General features: G+C 42.1%; 1 protein-coding gene across 11 annotated transcripts in view; it reads left to right on the forward strand.

The window, feature by feature from the left end:
- Positions 1-2,397: 2,397 nt before the first annotated feature.
- Positions 2,398-17,623, forward strand: part of BPTF (bromodomain PHD finger transcription factor) — a 52,708-nt gene continuing 37,482 nt past the window's right edge. For 10 of the 11 annotated variants that reach the window (XM_041485621.1, XM_041485629.1, XM_041485622.1 and 7 more), the window contains exons 1-2: positions 2,398-3,128; positions 14,383-15,205. In XM_041485621.1, the coding sequence (XP_041341555.1) occupies positions 2,489-3,128; positions 14,383-15,205 (1,463 nt within the window). In that variant the 5' untranslated portion in view covers positions 2,398-2,488. Of the gene's footprint in view, positions 3,129-14,382; positions 15,206-17,623 lie in introns of those variants that run through there. The other variant, XM_041485632.1, reaches the window with a different exon arrangement.

Below are 17,623 nucleotides of genomic sequence, written 5' to 3' on the forward strand. Positions count from 1 at the left end.
GCCACCCAGCTGTAGGTTAAGTTCTTTCCCTTATCCTTTGGAGAAAGGAGCCCACCCCGACAACAGCGTGGAACAACTGGGCTATTCAGCTTCTCCAAAGTGCCTGGTCAAAAGAAGATTTTTCTCCATCTGTATTAAGGATGGGAGCAGGGTAGAGCTTCCACCCAAAAATTCCTCCTCCTGCTGTATTCAATTAACTTATAAATATGCTCGTTTAATTACCAGCAGAGTCCAAATAGGAGCTCCAAGCTCCAAATCAGTATGTTCTACTCTGAGTGGAATGGGCAGGTTTTGGGGTTGGGGTTGATTTCTCTACTGAGCTGTGTGTTGGAAAGGACTAATTTATATCCTGTCCCTGAAGGTAACATACCTCTCTGTGCACCCATTTCTCCACCTACAAAATGAAAATTAAGTCCTATTCCTTAAGCACTTCCACGTCACAACTAATAAGGGATGGGATTAAGAGACAGATACTCTGGTTCACAGTTCAGGAGCACACGATTCTCAGCACCTTTGATCTACCACAAATACACAAAATCCACAGTATTTTGGAGGTGTTAATGCTCTCAGGATGCTGCAGGCTGTGTGATTGGTGCAGCAGGTGCACTAGGTACCTTTGCTGGATTCCCAGTGTATAGATGGCAGAATGCACAGGTGTTTTTCCCATGATACCAGAAGGAGATAATGGAAAATGTGTGTCTGTACATTCATGTATTTAAAGAGTTACCACAATCCTCTGCCACCCTGTAAGAGGTAGCAAAAATCAGCCCCAGCAATCTAAAGGTAACTTGAGGGGTTCAGAATACAAATTGAGTAGAAAGATGTAAATGGGGTTGGGCAATGTTGGCTGCTGCTGTGTGTGTCATCCTGTGTTCAGACCAGGGCTTTGGGCCTGTGCAGCTGCAACACTGAATATAAAAGAGTTGCAGATAAAAGTTGGATATAGAGTGCAAATTGGGCTAAACCCTGTTGTCATTGCTGTGTGCTTGACGCTGTGGCAAGTTTGTGGGTTTAATGAGGTGCTCGGCCTGAGCAACAAGTTAATGAACAAAAGAACTTCAAAAATTACTATTGAAGAATGCAAATTAAATGATACATTGGACAGGTCACTGCCATGTTTGTGGCAAGACCAGTGTTGGGTTTTACCTTGCTCAGATGTATAAGCAAGGGACTGAAAGAAATGAACATGTAAACAGACTGATTTTCTAATGATAAGACTTCTGGCTCTGAAATCCTGAAGCTGTCTCGATCTAGCAATGAAAAGGAAGGCTGGCTGTAAGAAATACAAGATATTTGTGTGCCTTGGGCTGACTTTCAGTTTGTACTGCTTTTGCTTATGAAACTGATACCCTGAATTCAGGTGGTGGCATTGGAAACCCAACTGTGCAACTGGTTTTTGTTGATTTTTAGCTCTTTGTAGGCTCTGGCAAATGAGACAACCAGAGGGAATACAAAGCAGATGGAGCCCATCTCTTTTCCTAGTGCTCCAGAGAACTGTGGACGCAGAGAATAGAGAACGTGGATGGGCAAAACGGTGATGGTGGGTCCGTGTGTGATGTCAGTGTTTGCTTTACGCGGGCGCTGGCTGTGTAAGGGTGAGCCGTAAGAGGGTTTAACGGGCGAGGAGTCAAAGCACGGCCAGAGATGATCAGTGGTCAGAGGAGCTGGAGCTGCTTGGTGCCGATGGCGGAGGGAAGCGTCTCCCGAGGGGACACTGGGGGCTCTGACTTGCACGGGGAATGAAGACCCTCGTGGGGAGCCCCTGCCCGGGGCCCGGCGCTCACCTCGCTCAGAGCTCTTCCCGACGGGCTCGGGGGCTCCCTCGGGCCGAGCTCTGGGAGAGACCCCGGCCACGGGCCCAGCACCTCCGGTGTGGGGAGAGGGTGAATCCCGGGCAGGGCCGGCTGAGGGAGCGGCGGTGTCAGGACCGTGAGCTGGGGCGGGGGGGAAAGAGGCAAGCGAAGCATACAGGAGTGGTGCCGGTGCCTGCGGTCGGTGCCGGGTTCGGGTTCGGGTTGGGGGTCGGTGCCAACGTCGATGGCGGAGGTCGGTGCCGGCGTCAGTGCCTGGGGTCGATGTCGGTACCGGCGTCGGATCTGGGGTCGGTGGTCGGTGCCGGGTCCGGGGGTCGCGGGGCCGCCCCGTCGCGGCGGCTCCCTCACGGCCGCGGCGGGCGCGCCCCCTGGCGGCGGCGGCGGGCGCGGCGGTCACGTGAGGCGCTCGGGGCCTGGTGCCGCTTCCCCCAGTCAGCGCGGAGCGGCCGAGGCGCAGGCGGGGAACAAGATGGCGGCCGGCGGCGATCCGGAGCGGGGCGCCGGCGATTCGCGTTGAGCCGCGGCCCGCTCGGCCCGGCCCCCCCCCCCCCCCCGCCCCCCCCCGCCAGTGCCACCGCGCGGGGCGCGGAGCTTGCCCGTAGCCGCCTGTCCGGATTCCGAGCGCCCTCCCGAGCCGCCCTTCCCCTCCCTTCCCCCTCGGCCAGCGCCCAGCGATGCGGGGCCGGCGCGGCAGGCCGCCCAAGCAGCAGCAGCCGGCGGCGGCCGCCGCTCCGGCGAGCGCCCCGGCCCCGGCAGGCCCCATCGGCGGGCTGCGCTCCCGGCAGCGCGGCAGCAGCCGCGGCAGGTGGGCGGCCGCGGCCCAGGCGGAGACGGCGGGGCCCAAGCAGAAGGGAGCCGGCGCTGCCCAGGCCTCGTCGCCCGCCGCCGCCGCCGCCTCGCCCAGGGGGGGCGGCAAGAGGAAGGCGGGCGGCGGCGGCAGCAGCACCCCCGGTGGGGGAGGCAGCGGCGGTAAGGGCAGGGGCAGGGCCGGGGCGGCAGGAGCAGGGGGAGGAGGAGGCGCAGGAGGCAGCTGCAACAGCCAAGGCAGGGCTGCCTCGTCCAGGAGGAGCATCAGCAAAGTGGTGTACGACGATCATGAGAGCGAGGAGGAGGAGGAGAGCATGGTGTCCGAGGAGGAGGAGGAGGGAGACCCCGAGGAAAACCAGGACTCCGAGGAGGAAGAGGAGGAGGAGATAATGGAGGAGGAGGACGACGACGACTCTGACTACCCCGAAGAGATGGAGGATGAAGACGACGCCAGTTATTGCACTGAGAGCAGCTTCAGGAGCCACAGCACCTACAGCAGCACCCCAGGTAGAGAGTCCGTGGGCGAACTCAAACAAGTCGAGGGCACCTCGCATGCTCCCTCTAGGTTGGCAGATACGGTCCGCACTCCCATGCGAGGATGTGAGGGATGCCCGCAAGCACTCCCAGGGAGAGGGGTATGCAAATAACCACTGGCAGCCCCGGGGACGCGGGGAGCATTGGAAGATGCTCACAAACGCGTGCACGGAGAGGAGCAGGGAGGGCGGGCGGCACTTGCTGGAACAAGGGGATGCTTTGCAAATATTCATGGGGAACCTGGTGACCGCAGAAATGCGCGATCCACCAGGACGTGTTGCAAACAATGTCAAAAGTGTTGTGGAGTATTCACTTTAAATTTAAAAACAAGGGACGTGAGAGGCATGCCTTGCAAAGAGGTCTTTTCAGTTAAATACAGGAAAGGCTGCCTTGTGCTTGCAAATACAACTTGATGTTGAAAGGAAAGGAAGCACATGTAAGTTGAAGTGGCTTAAAAAACCAAAAAACTATAAACACCGAGAATTTTCAGGCTCTTGAGGTCAGAGCTATAACTGGATCCAGCATCTACTGGCTTTAAGACAAAAGTAGCTTTCCAAGGAGGGAAATGAGGTGCATTGTTCAAAATGGAGATTGCATTGTTATAGTTTGGGGAAAAGTGCACAGGGCCTCATTGCAAGGATGTAAACCTAGTTTGAGTTCAACACAAAGATGAAAAGGTGGAGGTTGAGTCAGAGGTCTTGCATTTAAATACTGCGTTTATCTTAAGATATGGCAACCTTTAAAATTCATGTTGGGGTTAAAATTCATTAAACATAATTGCGTTTTTTTTTTTTTTTTTCATTCTAGTGAGAAATTTGTGACATTTTTGAGGCCTGTATTTCTGTTTGTCCTTAATTGGTTCATTCACCAAGCTTCAAAAATTCTTTTATTTAAACTTAAGCACTTTGGAGCTATTTGAACTCATTCCAGAATGGAATTCAAGCTTAGAATATTTTTTTTTCTTTTTTTTTTTTTTGTCTCTGAACCGGGAGAGTAGTTCAGCTTATAGGTAATTTGGGCTACAGGGTGGCAGACACTGCTGTTGTTCCAGTATTTGGCTGGTTTGGAAGGGGGGAGGAACAGGTTGTTGGTGTGAATGCATTGCATCTTAATTAAAAAAGGAATGTAGTTCCGAGTAGTTAGCTGATGACTTTTTAAAAGGGGGAAGTACTGGCTGATAAATGTGTCATTTGTTTTTATTTTGGTGAGTTAATGATATCAGCTCATTCTGTGACTTCATAATAGTACTTTAAAAAGCTCTGTATGTTTCTCTATATATATATATTTTAAACTTATATCCATATGGTTCAGAACCTAAATGAATCAAAATAAGTACATACTAAATTTATTTAGAGATCATTTTTAGAAGATGTTAGTTTACCTGTTGCAGGAATGTCCTGCAATCAAATTGAAATTTTTTGGATAAAGATTGAGATCTGGCTTCACATAAGGAAAGCTCTAAAATACTCTCTTGACTTTTGACTCTCCATCATTTTTATTACTTTTTTGGGAGTGCTTATGTCAGGGAAATAATATTTTTATGATTTTAACTGGCCAGGTCAGGATAATATTTTTTGCATGAGAATCCAGGTTTAAAATGAGTTCTGCAGAGAATGGGTGTATGCCATTTTTCAAATGTGCTAAGTGTTTTGGCAAATCAGAAGATAGATCTCTGTGCATTGTTGTACAAGCATAGACAGGTTTTATGTGGTATTTAGGTGTATCAGAAACCATTTGGATTATTTATATGTTTATTTCTCACTTGGTCAGGATGCCTTCAGTTAACTTTCTTAAGAGAAGTGTGAGTGTAAGCATTTTTATCCTTAGGTGCTTTTGCTCTGTACCGAGTTTTCTGAGAGTTAAAACGTTTGTGTTGTGATTTTGGCAATTTACTGGTGGTTCTCATTAGTTCAGTGGCTGCCTGAAGGTTTCCCTCTCTCCCAGACACGCTCGTGCCCTTCTGCAAGGAAAGCACAAAGTTTTCATTCAGGCAGCTCAGTCCGTGCCTCATCCTGGACAAACCCCTGCTCTGGAGCGAGGCTGTGCAGGGGTGGCACTGATGGAAATCTCGCTCCTGGCACAATCCAGCAGGAGATCCCTCAGAGCAGCAGTGCCAGGCAGGGCAGGGTTTGTTCTCATCGGGATCTCAGTGTCTGACCGCTGCAGAGAGGGGTCAGAGCGGAGCAGGGGTGTGGAGTTGTGTCTCCGGTGTTCCTCCAGGGGCTCCGAGGCTGTTGGACTCGGCACACCCTGAGCTGCAGTTGGTCCTTAGCTGTGTTTAGATACAGGGGGGTTATTTTGTCCTTTATTGCAGCCTGGCAAAGTGTAACACAGTGACAGAGCTCCTGTGCTGAGCTGGAGGGCTCCAAGAGCATCTCCTGACAGAATTGTGCAGGTTTTTACCAGAAGAGATGATGAACAGTTCTCCTCGCCTTACCCTCCAACCACTTCCAGGATGTACTCTTAGGGGCTGAAGAGTGTTTTTGAGAGCTGGGTATTGAATAATTGCCATATCAGTCAAACTCTCCTGCCAACCAAGCTTTTACACCTAAATCACATCCCACTTAAATGGGGGATGGACTTGCTACAGTTTTTTCTAACTTACATATAATAATGAATTAAAAGCTCCCAGAGCAATGTCTCTGGGTAAGAAAGCCTCAGGTTTTGTGCTCTGGTGGAAGCTTATGATTTATCTTGAACTTGGATGTAGGAGTACTTTCTACTATAATATGGTAGTAAATTAATATTATTATCATATTATTAAACTATTTAAAGAAGCGGAATCTTAAAAAAGATAAAATGCCTAATATACCACTTAGTCATGGTACAGTAAAAACATACTGTGTGAGCAACAATTATTTCTTTTTATTCTGCTGGATATACTTTTGGTAGAGGGATTTTGTATGTGTAATGTCCCTTCCCTCTCACCCCTTTGCATCCCCAGAAGGTGGATGAACTGTTGGGACAGGTATCCTGTATAACTTGTATCACTAAACATTTTTGCCATTCCCTGTCCAATGTAAATTCCACTTGAAGCTTGTCACTGTTGCATTATAGTTACTAAGTATTTTTCATATGTTGCAGAATTTTAAGAGAAGGGTTTAATCAGGATGCCTAGAAGTCCTTCATTTTTTGTTTATTGATTTTTCTTCATCAGAAAACTAGTTTTAGGAAGAGCTATACATCTAGATTTCAGCTGAGATCATCAGTCTGTCAAACAAACAAATACACAGCACCGGAGTTGGGAGACAAAATATTTATCTTAAAATACAATAAATAATACTTTTAGTTGATTTTTGCTTGTCTGAGCATTTGCAAGGATCGACCATTGCTTCAGTTAACCAGTTACTTCACAGTGTGCTTTTATCATCAGAGTGAAAGAATTTAGCTGGGAACCAGGTGCTGTGTTTGGTGTGTCTGTAGTAATTTTTTATCTGAACATGCTCTTGAAGAATTGTCTAAGTGGAGACACTGAGATAGACATTAAGATATGCAGCCTCCTTTGTGTGCCGTGGGAGATTTACCAGCCTCCCAAACATCCTACCCGGGTACCCTCTTCTCTAAACTAAACCTGGCAGGCTCTTATTTTACCATTTAGCGATCTGCACTTTGTTTTGTGCTCTAGAGGGAAGGATCACTAGTTTGTCATGCAGTCCTGGAAAATGCAGGAGATGATTCTTAACAAAGAAATTGTGTAGAAGGCCAAAGAAGTAAATCTGGGGCTGATCCTTCTGTATTGACTTGTAAATTGGCAGCTTATCTGAAGAGAGCTTTGTCAGTCATCTCAGAAGCTCTGAGCAGCAAATACCTCGCCCTTATCAAAGTATGTGTGTTGTAAAAGATACTGTGCTGCAATGACTTTATTGAGCAAACTTTTTTTGTAGATCTGCAGTAAAATTCTGTAAGTGCTCATTGTGTTACATAGAACAGGTGTAAGGTGAATAAAGGCGGATTTTAGTAGATTGGGGCTGGCTCTCAGGGCTCACCAATTTATTACATTTGTTACTACTTATCCTGAGTGTGTTGCAAGAAATTGTCTAACTGTTCCTGAGAATCATTTTGCTTGTGCTGCATGTAGTTTTGTTGGTTTTTTTCCTTTGCCTGGGTTCTAGGCACAAAAGGGTTGTGCCTCTGAGTCCTTCTCACAGTGATCTCACCTGCTGCTTGTCTTGTATTGGCATTAGTTATCCAAATGTTAAAATTATTCCATAGAACATGGGGGGGGTTTGTATTCCTGGCTCCTGAGGGAGTGCTGATGGCCATAATGTTGGGAAATTAAAATTTTAAAAGTGAAATCAGTTGAGAACCCTAGTTGGATTTAAAAGTGTATGCTGACAGGCATGCAAAGTGAAAAAGAAGCAGCCAAAAGTTCAACAATTTTAAAAGAACATGAAGACCTACTTTTATACAAGGCAAGGAAGGAGTCAAACTTTACTCGGGAACACATGTGAGAATTTGTGTGATGTGAGTGCAGTCAGGATCTAGTTAATAACCAATGATTTTTTCATTTGTGTTTCAACTTCCAAAGCTTTTTTTGTTCTTGGAATGCCTCATTTTTAATGTTTGCTTAGTTTTTAAGTTTTATTTATGGCTGGATTTTTCTTTTCTCCAGACTAAATAAATAAATTTGGGTTAGGTGTGATTGCTGCAGAGTAATATTCAAATTGGAGCTGCACCTACAAGTAGTTACAAATGCATCTTATTATTTTAGAAAATCTTTCTGGAAGAGACTGTTTGACTGTGAATATTAGAAACATGATTATCATGTTGGCATTTTTAAAAGGGAAGAAAGTGTTTTGTGAAAGTCAAAGCCTTTAATTTCAGCCCATCCCAAGAAAAATATTTAGATTTTTCTATTTTGGCACTACTTTTCATAATATATTCTTATTTTATGTTGAACTCATTCATTTTATTGCTGTTTTTTCTTTGGTGGAAGCTGAGCAAATGTTCTCCCAAGAGGTTGACTTTTAATTAAAGAACCAGTTTGGATATTGCTGTGGCAAACAAGCAGCTCTATCCAGTTTCTGCATTCTGCTGTGAAAGGAAAGAAAGAACACCAAAGTAGGTTCTCTTACACATTGTCATCAACTGTTTTCAGTTTTCTCAGTGATATCTAACAAAAACTCGTGTGTTGTCGTACAGTCCCATTTGAAACGTGCCTGGGGCAAAGCAGCAATATGGGACAGTAAGTGTGTGTTTATTAAAACCAAACCAAAATAGGAGGGAGTTTGAGGGCAGTAAAAAGGCAAAGTTTCCAGAAGGAAGGAAAATGTAGGAGAGGGCATCTTCTCTAAGGAGTGCCCGTGCTCCCAGGACATTGTATATAACTGGCAGCTGGTCTTTATGTTGAGAAGCTTTTGCAGTGACTCACGATCTGGAAAACAAAACCAACCCAGTTCTACTTTACTAAAGATGGACTTTCATGTAAGAGTAGTGTGGTTTGACTTGGCTTGTGGAACTTGAAGCCAAAATTTACATATTTTTGGGGGGGAAATTGAAAGTCTTTTCTGTGGTCAGTTAGTGGAGGGTGACTGGAGGGGTGGGGGTTTGTTCTGTATTTTCCCCCCTCCTGTGACAGGTTGCTGAAGTATCTGAAACTCCTCGGTCTCTCTTCTCTCCCTGTGCTCCTACCAAGCTTGTTCTCTCCATGGCAACTGTGAGCAGGAGCTCTGAGCTGGAGAGCCCAAGTGCTGAGAAATGATGAGGAAGGGAAAGTTCTGAGAGAAGTTAAATGGGACCAGTTGTGAGCTTTCAAATCAAGAGAGACTGGAACCAGGGTTTATTTTTTAGGTCAGACCAATGCAGCCACCACTCTGTCCCTATTTAAACAAAACAGTGGTTCTGGCAGAATATTTGTCCTCTAGGACGTCCATCCACCAGTCCAGTACCTGAAATATGTTGGGCTGAAAGGGAGGGATGTTTAATGTCAGTGAGACAAGGCAAAACTGGATTTTTGTGATTTTTTGTTAGCCTACATGTGTATGGTGATTGAATACAACTAAAGCTGACGAGCATGAAACTGTATTCTGGACACTGATGCCTACAGTTAATTCAGATACTCTGTTTACATAAACCAGCAGATGTGTTAAAGATGGTTAAAGCAGTTTTAAATTCTGTATTCACCTGTGGTAAAGAGTAGATGGTACTTTCCCTTTTCTTCTTTCAGTCTGTGAATGAATGTGGTGACAAGGTTTTTGGTCCTTCTAAACTCTTTCATTTCTGAATTCTGAAAGGGTCAGCATTTGAACCAAGTAGGTTGAATAGATGCAAATAAAAAAAAATAAAGCAATGGTGTGGGGTTTTAAAGCAAATTCTGATTTTGGGTGCTTAGACTGTTACTTGAGTAACTTTGTTTTATTTCAAATATCATTAGTGTGTTTGCTTAAATATTTGTAATAGAAATTATTTTAGTAGATTATCCTAAGTGTAGACTATAATTATCAGTATCTGATAATTATAATGTGCCATGGAAATAGAATTGTTTACTCTTTAATCTTAATTACAGGCAGCTCTTCAACTAGAGAATTCAAAATAGGGACAGGTAACCACTGCAGACTGCTTCAGCACTCAGGGAGAGACAGCCAGTGAAGGACTTGACATTTAAAAGAAGCTTGTGCTAGATAGAAATCTAGTGCTCAGACACTCCAGGGGATCTGGATCCTGTCAATATTCCAGCTGTGGCAGCAGGAGGCTATTGGCAAATCAATTTTTTTCCACCAAATAAAGCTATGGAATTTGAGTGGTGTAGAAGTGAACATTTTCTGCCTTTCTACTGCCTCAAACTTGGAGGTGAAATTTGATTCAGAGACTTAGTTAACATGCAGAAACAATCTGAGAAGTATCTAATTTGCATATAATAAAACTTGAGTATGTTTTGGGAAACTTAAGTGTGGGTAAATTGACAGTAGATTTCTTGAATTTAGAGTAGTTACATGAAAATTCAGTTTAAAGTCTGGTCAGTCCGGTGGTGGTGCTTAAAGGAGAAGTAACCTGCCTGTGCACCTGCTCTGCAATCCTCTTGGTGGTTTTGGGGTTAAACAAAATAGTACACACTGCAATTTCTATTTGAAACAAAATTTCCCTGTGGGGGCCCAAATCCTTGACAAATGACAACAAGTTTAAAAAAAAAAAAAAAAGGTTGTCAAATCCTAGTATCTCTTAAATAATTTAAACTAAAGTGTTTGAAGTGGCCAGAGTTCTTTGTGGGGCTATGGGTTTTTTATGTCTGCCACTGAATGTCGAATTTAAATATTGGCCCACTTGCCTCACGAGAAAGAAGATTGTCTTTGAAAGTGAAGAGCTTGAAAAATTGTATATGTTTATTGTAGGGAGGCATTTTTCAACGTTTGAGGGCTTTTTTGTTTTGTGTGTATTTATGAGGCACAGTTGGGTAAACATGGACTGTGGTCTTCAAAAACCCTCACCCAGGAGGTGGAGCTGCTCCAAAGCAGGGTGAGCTGTGTGGGTTGTCACACACTGAAAAATCAGCAGTGAAGAAAGGTTATCCACCCAACCAGTAAAATACCAACATTTCAGCTCAAAAAATAGACTTGTAGCACTTTGACATCATTATGTATTCCATTGACCTGCACTTTTAATTTCAGTTGAGCAGCCACTTGCAATGTTTCAAGATTTATGAGCACCTTGGCAGAGAATGTCCATCCTTTTCACTGGAGATTATTAGATTGCTTGGGTTTGTTGGTTTGGGCTTTTGAGGTTTTTTTTAAAGGGGTCTGAGTGTTTCTTGAGATCACAGTTGATGTATTGGTCAGTAATACATTTAAGTACAAATTGTTGGGAATTTCTGAATATCCAAATCACACTTTGTGATTCTCTTCTCAACTTCAAATGCTCTTCATCCCCAGTACAGAGAATATTAATAAAAAATTGAAAGTGAAATTGGAAAGAAAAAAGCTGGCATAGAAAGATTTTAAATGCTGTGCCATCAAGTAATTTGAGAAAAATACGGTTTCTTTCTAAAATATTCTGCATCTTTGAATACTTGCCTTTTTTAGCTCTAGAAAGCAGTTTATATTTAGTTGAGAATTGTTCAGAGCAGTTCAGCGTCCAAAAAGAGAAATTATTTGAGCTCTTGAGCTGTGGTGTGTGGTTTGCAGTGTGGATGGAGAGTGTTGAGGTGCACAATATCATAATGTGCTGCAACTGTGAGGCCTAACACAAATGAAGCACACATTTTATAATCCAGTCTGCTTTTCCTATTGTCTTTTTTGTTATTGCTTTTGAAATTTCTATTCTTTATACCAAAGCAAACATGAAAATGCACAAATTGCTTTAAGTAGGAGATGGAATAGTGTGACTAATGCAGCCACAGGTTGTATTGTGCTTGCACCAAAGTACAATTCTTTATTATGTTATTATGACACATTTATATCCTGATAACATATTTCTTCTAGATCTGTAATAGCACCAATGTGCTTCCTTTGTAAGAAGAAGTGTTAGAGATTAACTTTTTCAGAACATATTAGGAATGCCTTGTTTTAAAGTTCTTTTTTTTATTCCCCTATTACTTTCATGTGACAAATATAGAAGTGGTTTGAAGTTGCACCAGTAGATGTTTAGATTATATATTAGGAAACTTTGTTTTGCTGAAGGGTTGTAAAGCACTGGAACAGGCTGCTCAGGAAACTGGTGTAGGTCACTACCCCTGGAGGTGTTCTGAAATGTGTGGATGTGGCACTTGAGGACATGGTGGTGGGGCTGAGATGGTTGGGCTGGATCTTGAAGATGTTTCCAGCTTTAATGATTCTGTGATTCCATACCATGCTTATCTCGTGGTAAAGAGACATCAGCAAAATTAGTGTTTGGAGTCCATTTTTTTCAGGCAGTGGTACTTCACTCTGGTTTATCTTTGTCTAAGTTACTGGGGGGATTTGTCACTTCTCATTAGTTCAGGCAAAGCAGGGTTAATGTCCTTGCTGCTCTCTTTCTTGAAGGGCTGTTTCAGGGCATTACTGTGTGACAGACACATTTTTCTGCTCCAGAAGGAATCCTGGTTGATAGCTCTGCTGGCTTTTGTAAGTTTGTACTGTGGGAGGGCCATCAGTGATTCCAGAGTATCTGTTCTGTGGTGGTGTCCTGCATGGCCAACTGAGACTGCCATGTTGAAGGAAGCTTCAGGACCCCAAAGTAGTTTATTGTGTGAACATGTCTTCTTTTGCTTTGGGGTCTTTTAATTAAACCAGCTGTGGCTTATGCACATATGATTTTGGATCATGTTGATAGAAAAATTGAGTTTAATCTAGAGAACACTTGCTTTGTGCCTGGCTGTGAAACTCCTTTGTCTTTGTGTGTTTGCCATGATTAAACATTTTCCACTGATTAGTGCAGAGGCATGTTGGAAGACAGTCATAGAAGCATTCCTTCACTTTCCACAGTCAGAACTCAAACTTGGAAAGTTATTTTTGTCCACAGATGAGGTTGACCTGTTACTTCTGTAATGGAAACATCTTGCAGTTCATCTTCTATATTGTTTGGGTGTGTAATTTGTTGTACAAGATTTCATTCTTTAAAATTGGGAAGGGAGAGTTGTGTCTGGTACCTTCTTGCCATACCAGTCTAGGGGTTGATTTATTTTTCTGGAATCATTTGTTGTGCATCAAGATGTTTCTTAGAGGTGGCTTTTCTTTCTGGTAACTTTTTTTTCCCTTTTCAATGCATGAATGTTTTAATGATGGTGTTTCAGGTTCAGCAGCAGCTGCCTTAGCAGGTTTTCTCCCACATTAGACTTATTTTCTGTATTTCTGGGAGTATTGAATGGAGTAGGGTGGGTTGAACAAATGCCACAGAGAACCATTTCCATTTAATGGTAACATCCAAGCTGACTGGAACTCACTTTATCTCTTAATTTCATTGAAACAGTTTTTGGGAACGTCTGTTACGTGCAGCATTTGTTTAAAAAATATGAGTGTGAATCTTGAACTTCCAGACTATTGGTTGTGTCACTCTTCAGTGTCAGAACATACAAAGTTTTATACATGTACCATTTTAATGAAGTCTGTGTGGGAAATGGCTGCTGTGGATAGCTGCAGTTTTTCATTGGATTTTCTCTGTGCATAAAACACATCCTGCTGACACTTGTCTATGGGCAATGGATAATTTTGAAATTTAGTTGTTGACCAGGATCTTAGTGTGTTTAGTAAGAGGACCTAAAACCGGTTTTCATCTCAGTTCTTGGATTAAACCTAGATGATGGTTTTTGAGGTTTCCTCAACTTGCTTTTTTCTATAAAAGGAAATAAGCTTAATGAGTGCATCTAAAACTTTTAACTGATAGCAGAGTAATAGTTGCATGTAGCTGGTTATTTTGGTAGAAGATTAAAATATTTCGTCTGTCAGGTAGTGTCATTTAAAAAAATGTTCCTCTTTTATTTTTCCTTCTGCTTGGCATCAAGGATAGTGGAATCAAGGGAAGGAAGTGTAGCATCTTATCTGAATTGACGTCTGAGACTGAATTAATTATGCTCAGTTCTTTTCTTTTAGGTAGTAAAACAGCTCTTTAGATTAGCTTTTATTGGCAAACTTCATCCTTCTGTAATTTTGCCTCCTCATTTTGTGGAATTGGCTCCTGTTTTATTGAAGCATGAGGGTGGGTTGTTTGTTTGTTTTGAGAAATTGAGAATTTTTGAAATATTTTCATAAAGCATCACATTTATCTTCTGGTTTCACTTTGTAGGTAGTCAAGAGAAATATTCTAGTGCTTTAGGTTCTCTTTTGTATTTTAATTTGGTTGAAATTGATGTCCTATGGCATCTGCTTGAAATGAGCTTTCCTAGATGCCCTTGCTGGATTGGAGAATAACTTGCAGTCATTTAATACAAAATATCTGTTTGGAGCTTGATGTTTCAGGTTTAAACTAGTCATGTTGAATAAAAATGAGAAAAAATTATTATTTTGGCTGCAGGAAATGTCTTTCTTCTTACGTAGTTTAAACAGTTACATTTCTAGATTTCATTTAAAGCTTCAGTAGATGTATTTTGTATGGGAAATGCAATTCCTGTATGTGTCTAAAGCAAAACTTCAGCTATGTTGTGTTTTATTTTCATACTGTTAGTTAAAGATGATTAGCTGAGTTAACACATTTATGTAACTGTGAAGCTTGTGAAGCCTTAATTTGCATTCAATCAGAATGTTAACACAGTGATTGATGCTAGATGTTCAAACACATTGACCTGTGAACAGAAAATTCTTACTGTTGTTTCTTATTCCAGGTAGGAGAAGACAGAGAGCACATCGTCCTCGTTCTCCAATATTGGAAGAAAAAGATATCCCACCCTTGGAATTTCCTAAATCCTCAGAGGACTTAATGGTGCCTAGTGAGCATATAATGAATGTTATTGCCATCTATGAGGTACTAAGGAACTTTGGCACTGTTTTGCGCCTCTCTCCTTTTCGTTTTGAGGACTTCTGTGCTGCTCTGGTAAGTCAAGAGCAGTGCACACTTATGGCAGAGATGCATATAGTGCTGTTAAAAGCAGTTTTACGTGAAGAAGACACTTCAAATACTACCTTTGGACCTGCTGACCTCAAAGATAGCGTTAATTCCACTTTGTATTTCATAGATGGAATGACGTGGCCAGAGGTTCTGCGGGTATATTGTGAGAGTGACAAGGAATACCATCATGTTCTTCCTTACCAAGAGACAGAGGACTATCCTTATGGACCAGTAGAGAATAAAATCAAAGTTCTGCAGTTCTTAGTGGATCAGTTTCTTACCACAAACATTGCACGTGAGGAGTTAATGTCAGAAGGTGTTATTCAGTATGATGATCATTGTAGGGTTTGTCACAAACTTGGGGATTTGCTCTGCTGTGAGACTTGCTCGGCCGTGTACCACTTGGAGTGTGTGAAGCCCCCCCTGGAGGAGGTGCCCGAAGACGAGTGGCAGTGCGAGGTCTGCGTGGCACATAAGGTGCCTGGAGTGACTGACTGCGTGGCTGAAATCCAAAAAAACAAACCGTACATCCGACACGAGCCCATTGGATACGACAGGCACAGGCGGAAATACTGGTTCCTGAACAGGAGAATCATCATGTAAGTGAGCTAATCACTGCATCGTTTCTGAACAATAACACTGTGCATTTAATACGTCATGTAAATTGCTGTTGCCATCTTAAAATTGTTCTTTCTTTAGATAAGGCTGTTGCTTGCTGTTTTGTAAGGAGATTACTAAAGACCATGTAAATAATCCATATTTATCCAAAATTAATATTCTCATATTCTATACATAAAAATGACATAAAAACAGGACCTCAGGCTTAATATTAATGTGCCTAAAACACATGAATGTGAGGCAAAGAAAGGGAATATTAATGAGAACTCCCCAGTTTCTTGTAGAAGTTACTGAAAAGAGGTTTGATTCTTTTTATGATCACATGGTGTGTAGGACACTACTTGTGGTCTGTCACCTGCTTAAGCAGTGTTTGGCTGCCAGGTGCTGGTACAGTTTGGTGCTCTGCCTTTGAAGCTGAAACTTTGAGAGATGCTCAAAGGGATTCATTGTTACGAGAAATGCAGAAAATGTTGCATTGAACCTTGTTCTGTAGCGCAAAGAAAGTCACCATAGAACGTTGTGCCTGTCTTCGAGGGAGGTACTGTGTGTGTGTCTCACACAATTTACTGTTACTGGTTGGTCTCAAGATACAAATGTACCTCAAAATATTAATAGGAATCAAACCCTTGCTAGTGAGGGCATTGTGCCCTGGATTTTACCTGAAAAGTTGAATCTGAAATTCGTTTTTTCACAGGAAAATGGCTAAAGATTGGTTTTCTCATAAAAGACTGTTCATATCTAATTGTTCTCATAATGGAGGAGAAACAGTATTTAAGTGAAATTAGTGCTATTGTTAAATTAGGAGACTTTTAGCAGAGCTCTGAAAACACAGAAACACAGTTTCCCATTCAGTTTTGCAGAGAAAATAAACCACAGCTGGGTACCTTAGCAGAATTTCGTACAAAGCAGGTTACAGTGAATGTTAAGATAGTAGCCAGCATGTTTAAAAGGGACTGTGAGGTCTGTTGATGGTCTTACATCTTGCAAAGAAGACACTTCTAAGGGCTCATGGTATTCCTTTAAAATGTGGGACTGTTTCTCTGGGGTATTGTCAGCTGATGCTTTAAGTATTAATTATCTCTGCTCTGTTTCCTGTGTTCTTCTTTCATATTTGTAAAAAAAGAGTCCATGTTTGATCTTTTTTAGTTTCTCTGGGTTATAAATGTCACAGTAATGCCAAGTAACCTTTCAAAGGATGCAGGGAGTCTTTTATACTCCTTTTTTTTCCCCCTATATATATGCTCCATGTTTATACCCAGTCACATGCTCCACAGTGAGGCATGGATCATTCAGGTGCTTCACCAGGATGTGATGGGCACCTGAAGCTGCTGATATCCAATTATTCCATTGCTTCATACAGAATTTCCTACCTTTGTTTTCAGAAAATGTGTTGAAATTCTGATTTTCACAAAAAGCCTGGTTGTGAAGGACACGTAACTGGGATTCTTTTTGCTCTAGTTACTTGTGCTTTAAAAACTTAGGGTTACCTCTGCCTTGGTTTTGTATCTTCCCCCTCAAACTCTTAAGGAAAAGGTTGTTCTAAAGATGGGTTTATCTTCACTGCTCTCCTGTACTGGCAGAGATCTGGGAATTAACATTAAAAAATCCAGATCACTCAGGAGCTGATTTTGAGATAAATGGGCAGACTTTGTTTCTTCCCTGTATGTAGGCAGATAGGTAATTATTTTTAACCAAACTTGATCTGTGAAACAATGTTTTTTTCCCAGTGAAGTGGAGTATTTGATGTTCAGAAGGTTTTGATACAGGCGATACTTCAACATACTTCAAACTAAAATGAATCATGCAGGTGCTTCGTGATCCTTTGAAATCTGCACATGTGAGAGTTGTTTCTTTCTAGCATGTTGGTAGTAATTTTAACTGCACTTAGAAGAGACATCTTCAAAAGTTAAATGCATTGAGTTTTTAAAAAACAGTATTTTATATTCCTTTTAGGTGTTCTGTGGGCAAATTATATCATAAGGGGGCAAAAGTAGTACACAATTAATTCCAGGGAAATGCAACTTTAATAACTCATATAGACATTAAACTCTGTACTTTCACTTTTTAAATTCAGTAAGCATGCTGTATTGCAAACCCAACTTTTTGCATATATTTTCTTATTTATATATACACACTGAACAGGATCAAACCACACCTGAGATCTTGGATAACTGAAGGGTAACTTAAGGGATAACTGCCAAATGCTAAAACCTGTGATTTGTGAAATTATATTGTCATATCAACTTTATTAAAATGAATAGAATATATTCCCCCATGCCATGTGATCAAATGTATCAGAGGAAACTAATAGATCTAAAAATAATCTGCACAAATACCAATTTGAAATCCTGCCCAGGAGAATTAGAGAACTGAAATCCTAAATTCTTGGTGGTTTTGTT

Source organism: Pyrgilauda ruficollis, unplaced genomic scaffold (assembly GCF_017590135.1).
Source record: "Pyrgilauda ruficollis isolate IOZ18807 unplaced genomic scaffold, ASM1759013v1 scaffold72, whole genome shotgun sequence".
Classification (NCBI taxonomy): Eukaryota; Metazoa; Chordata; class Aves; order Passeriformes; family Passeridae; genus Pyrgilauda; species Pyrgilauda ruficollis.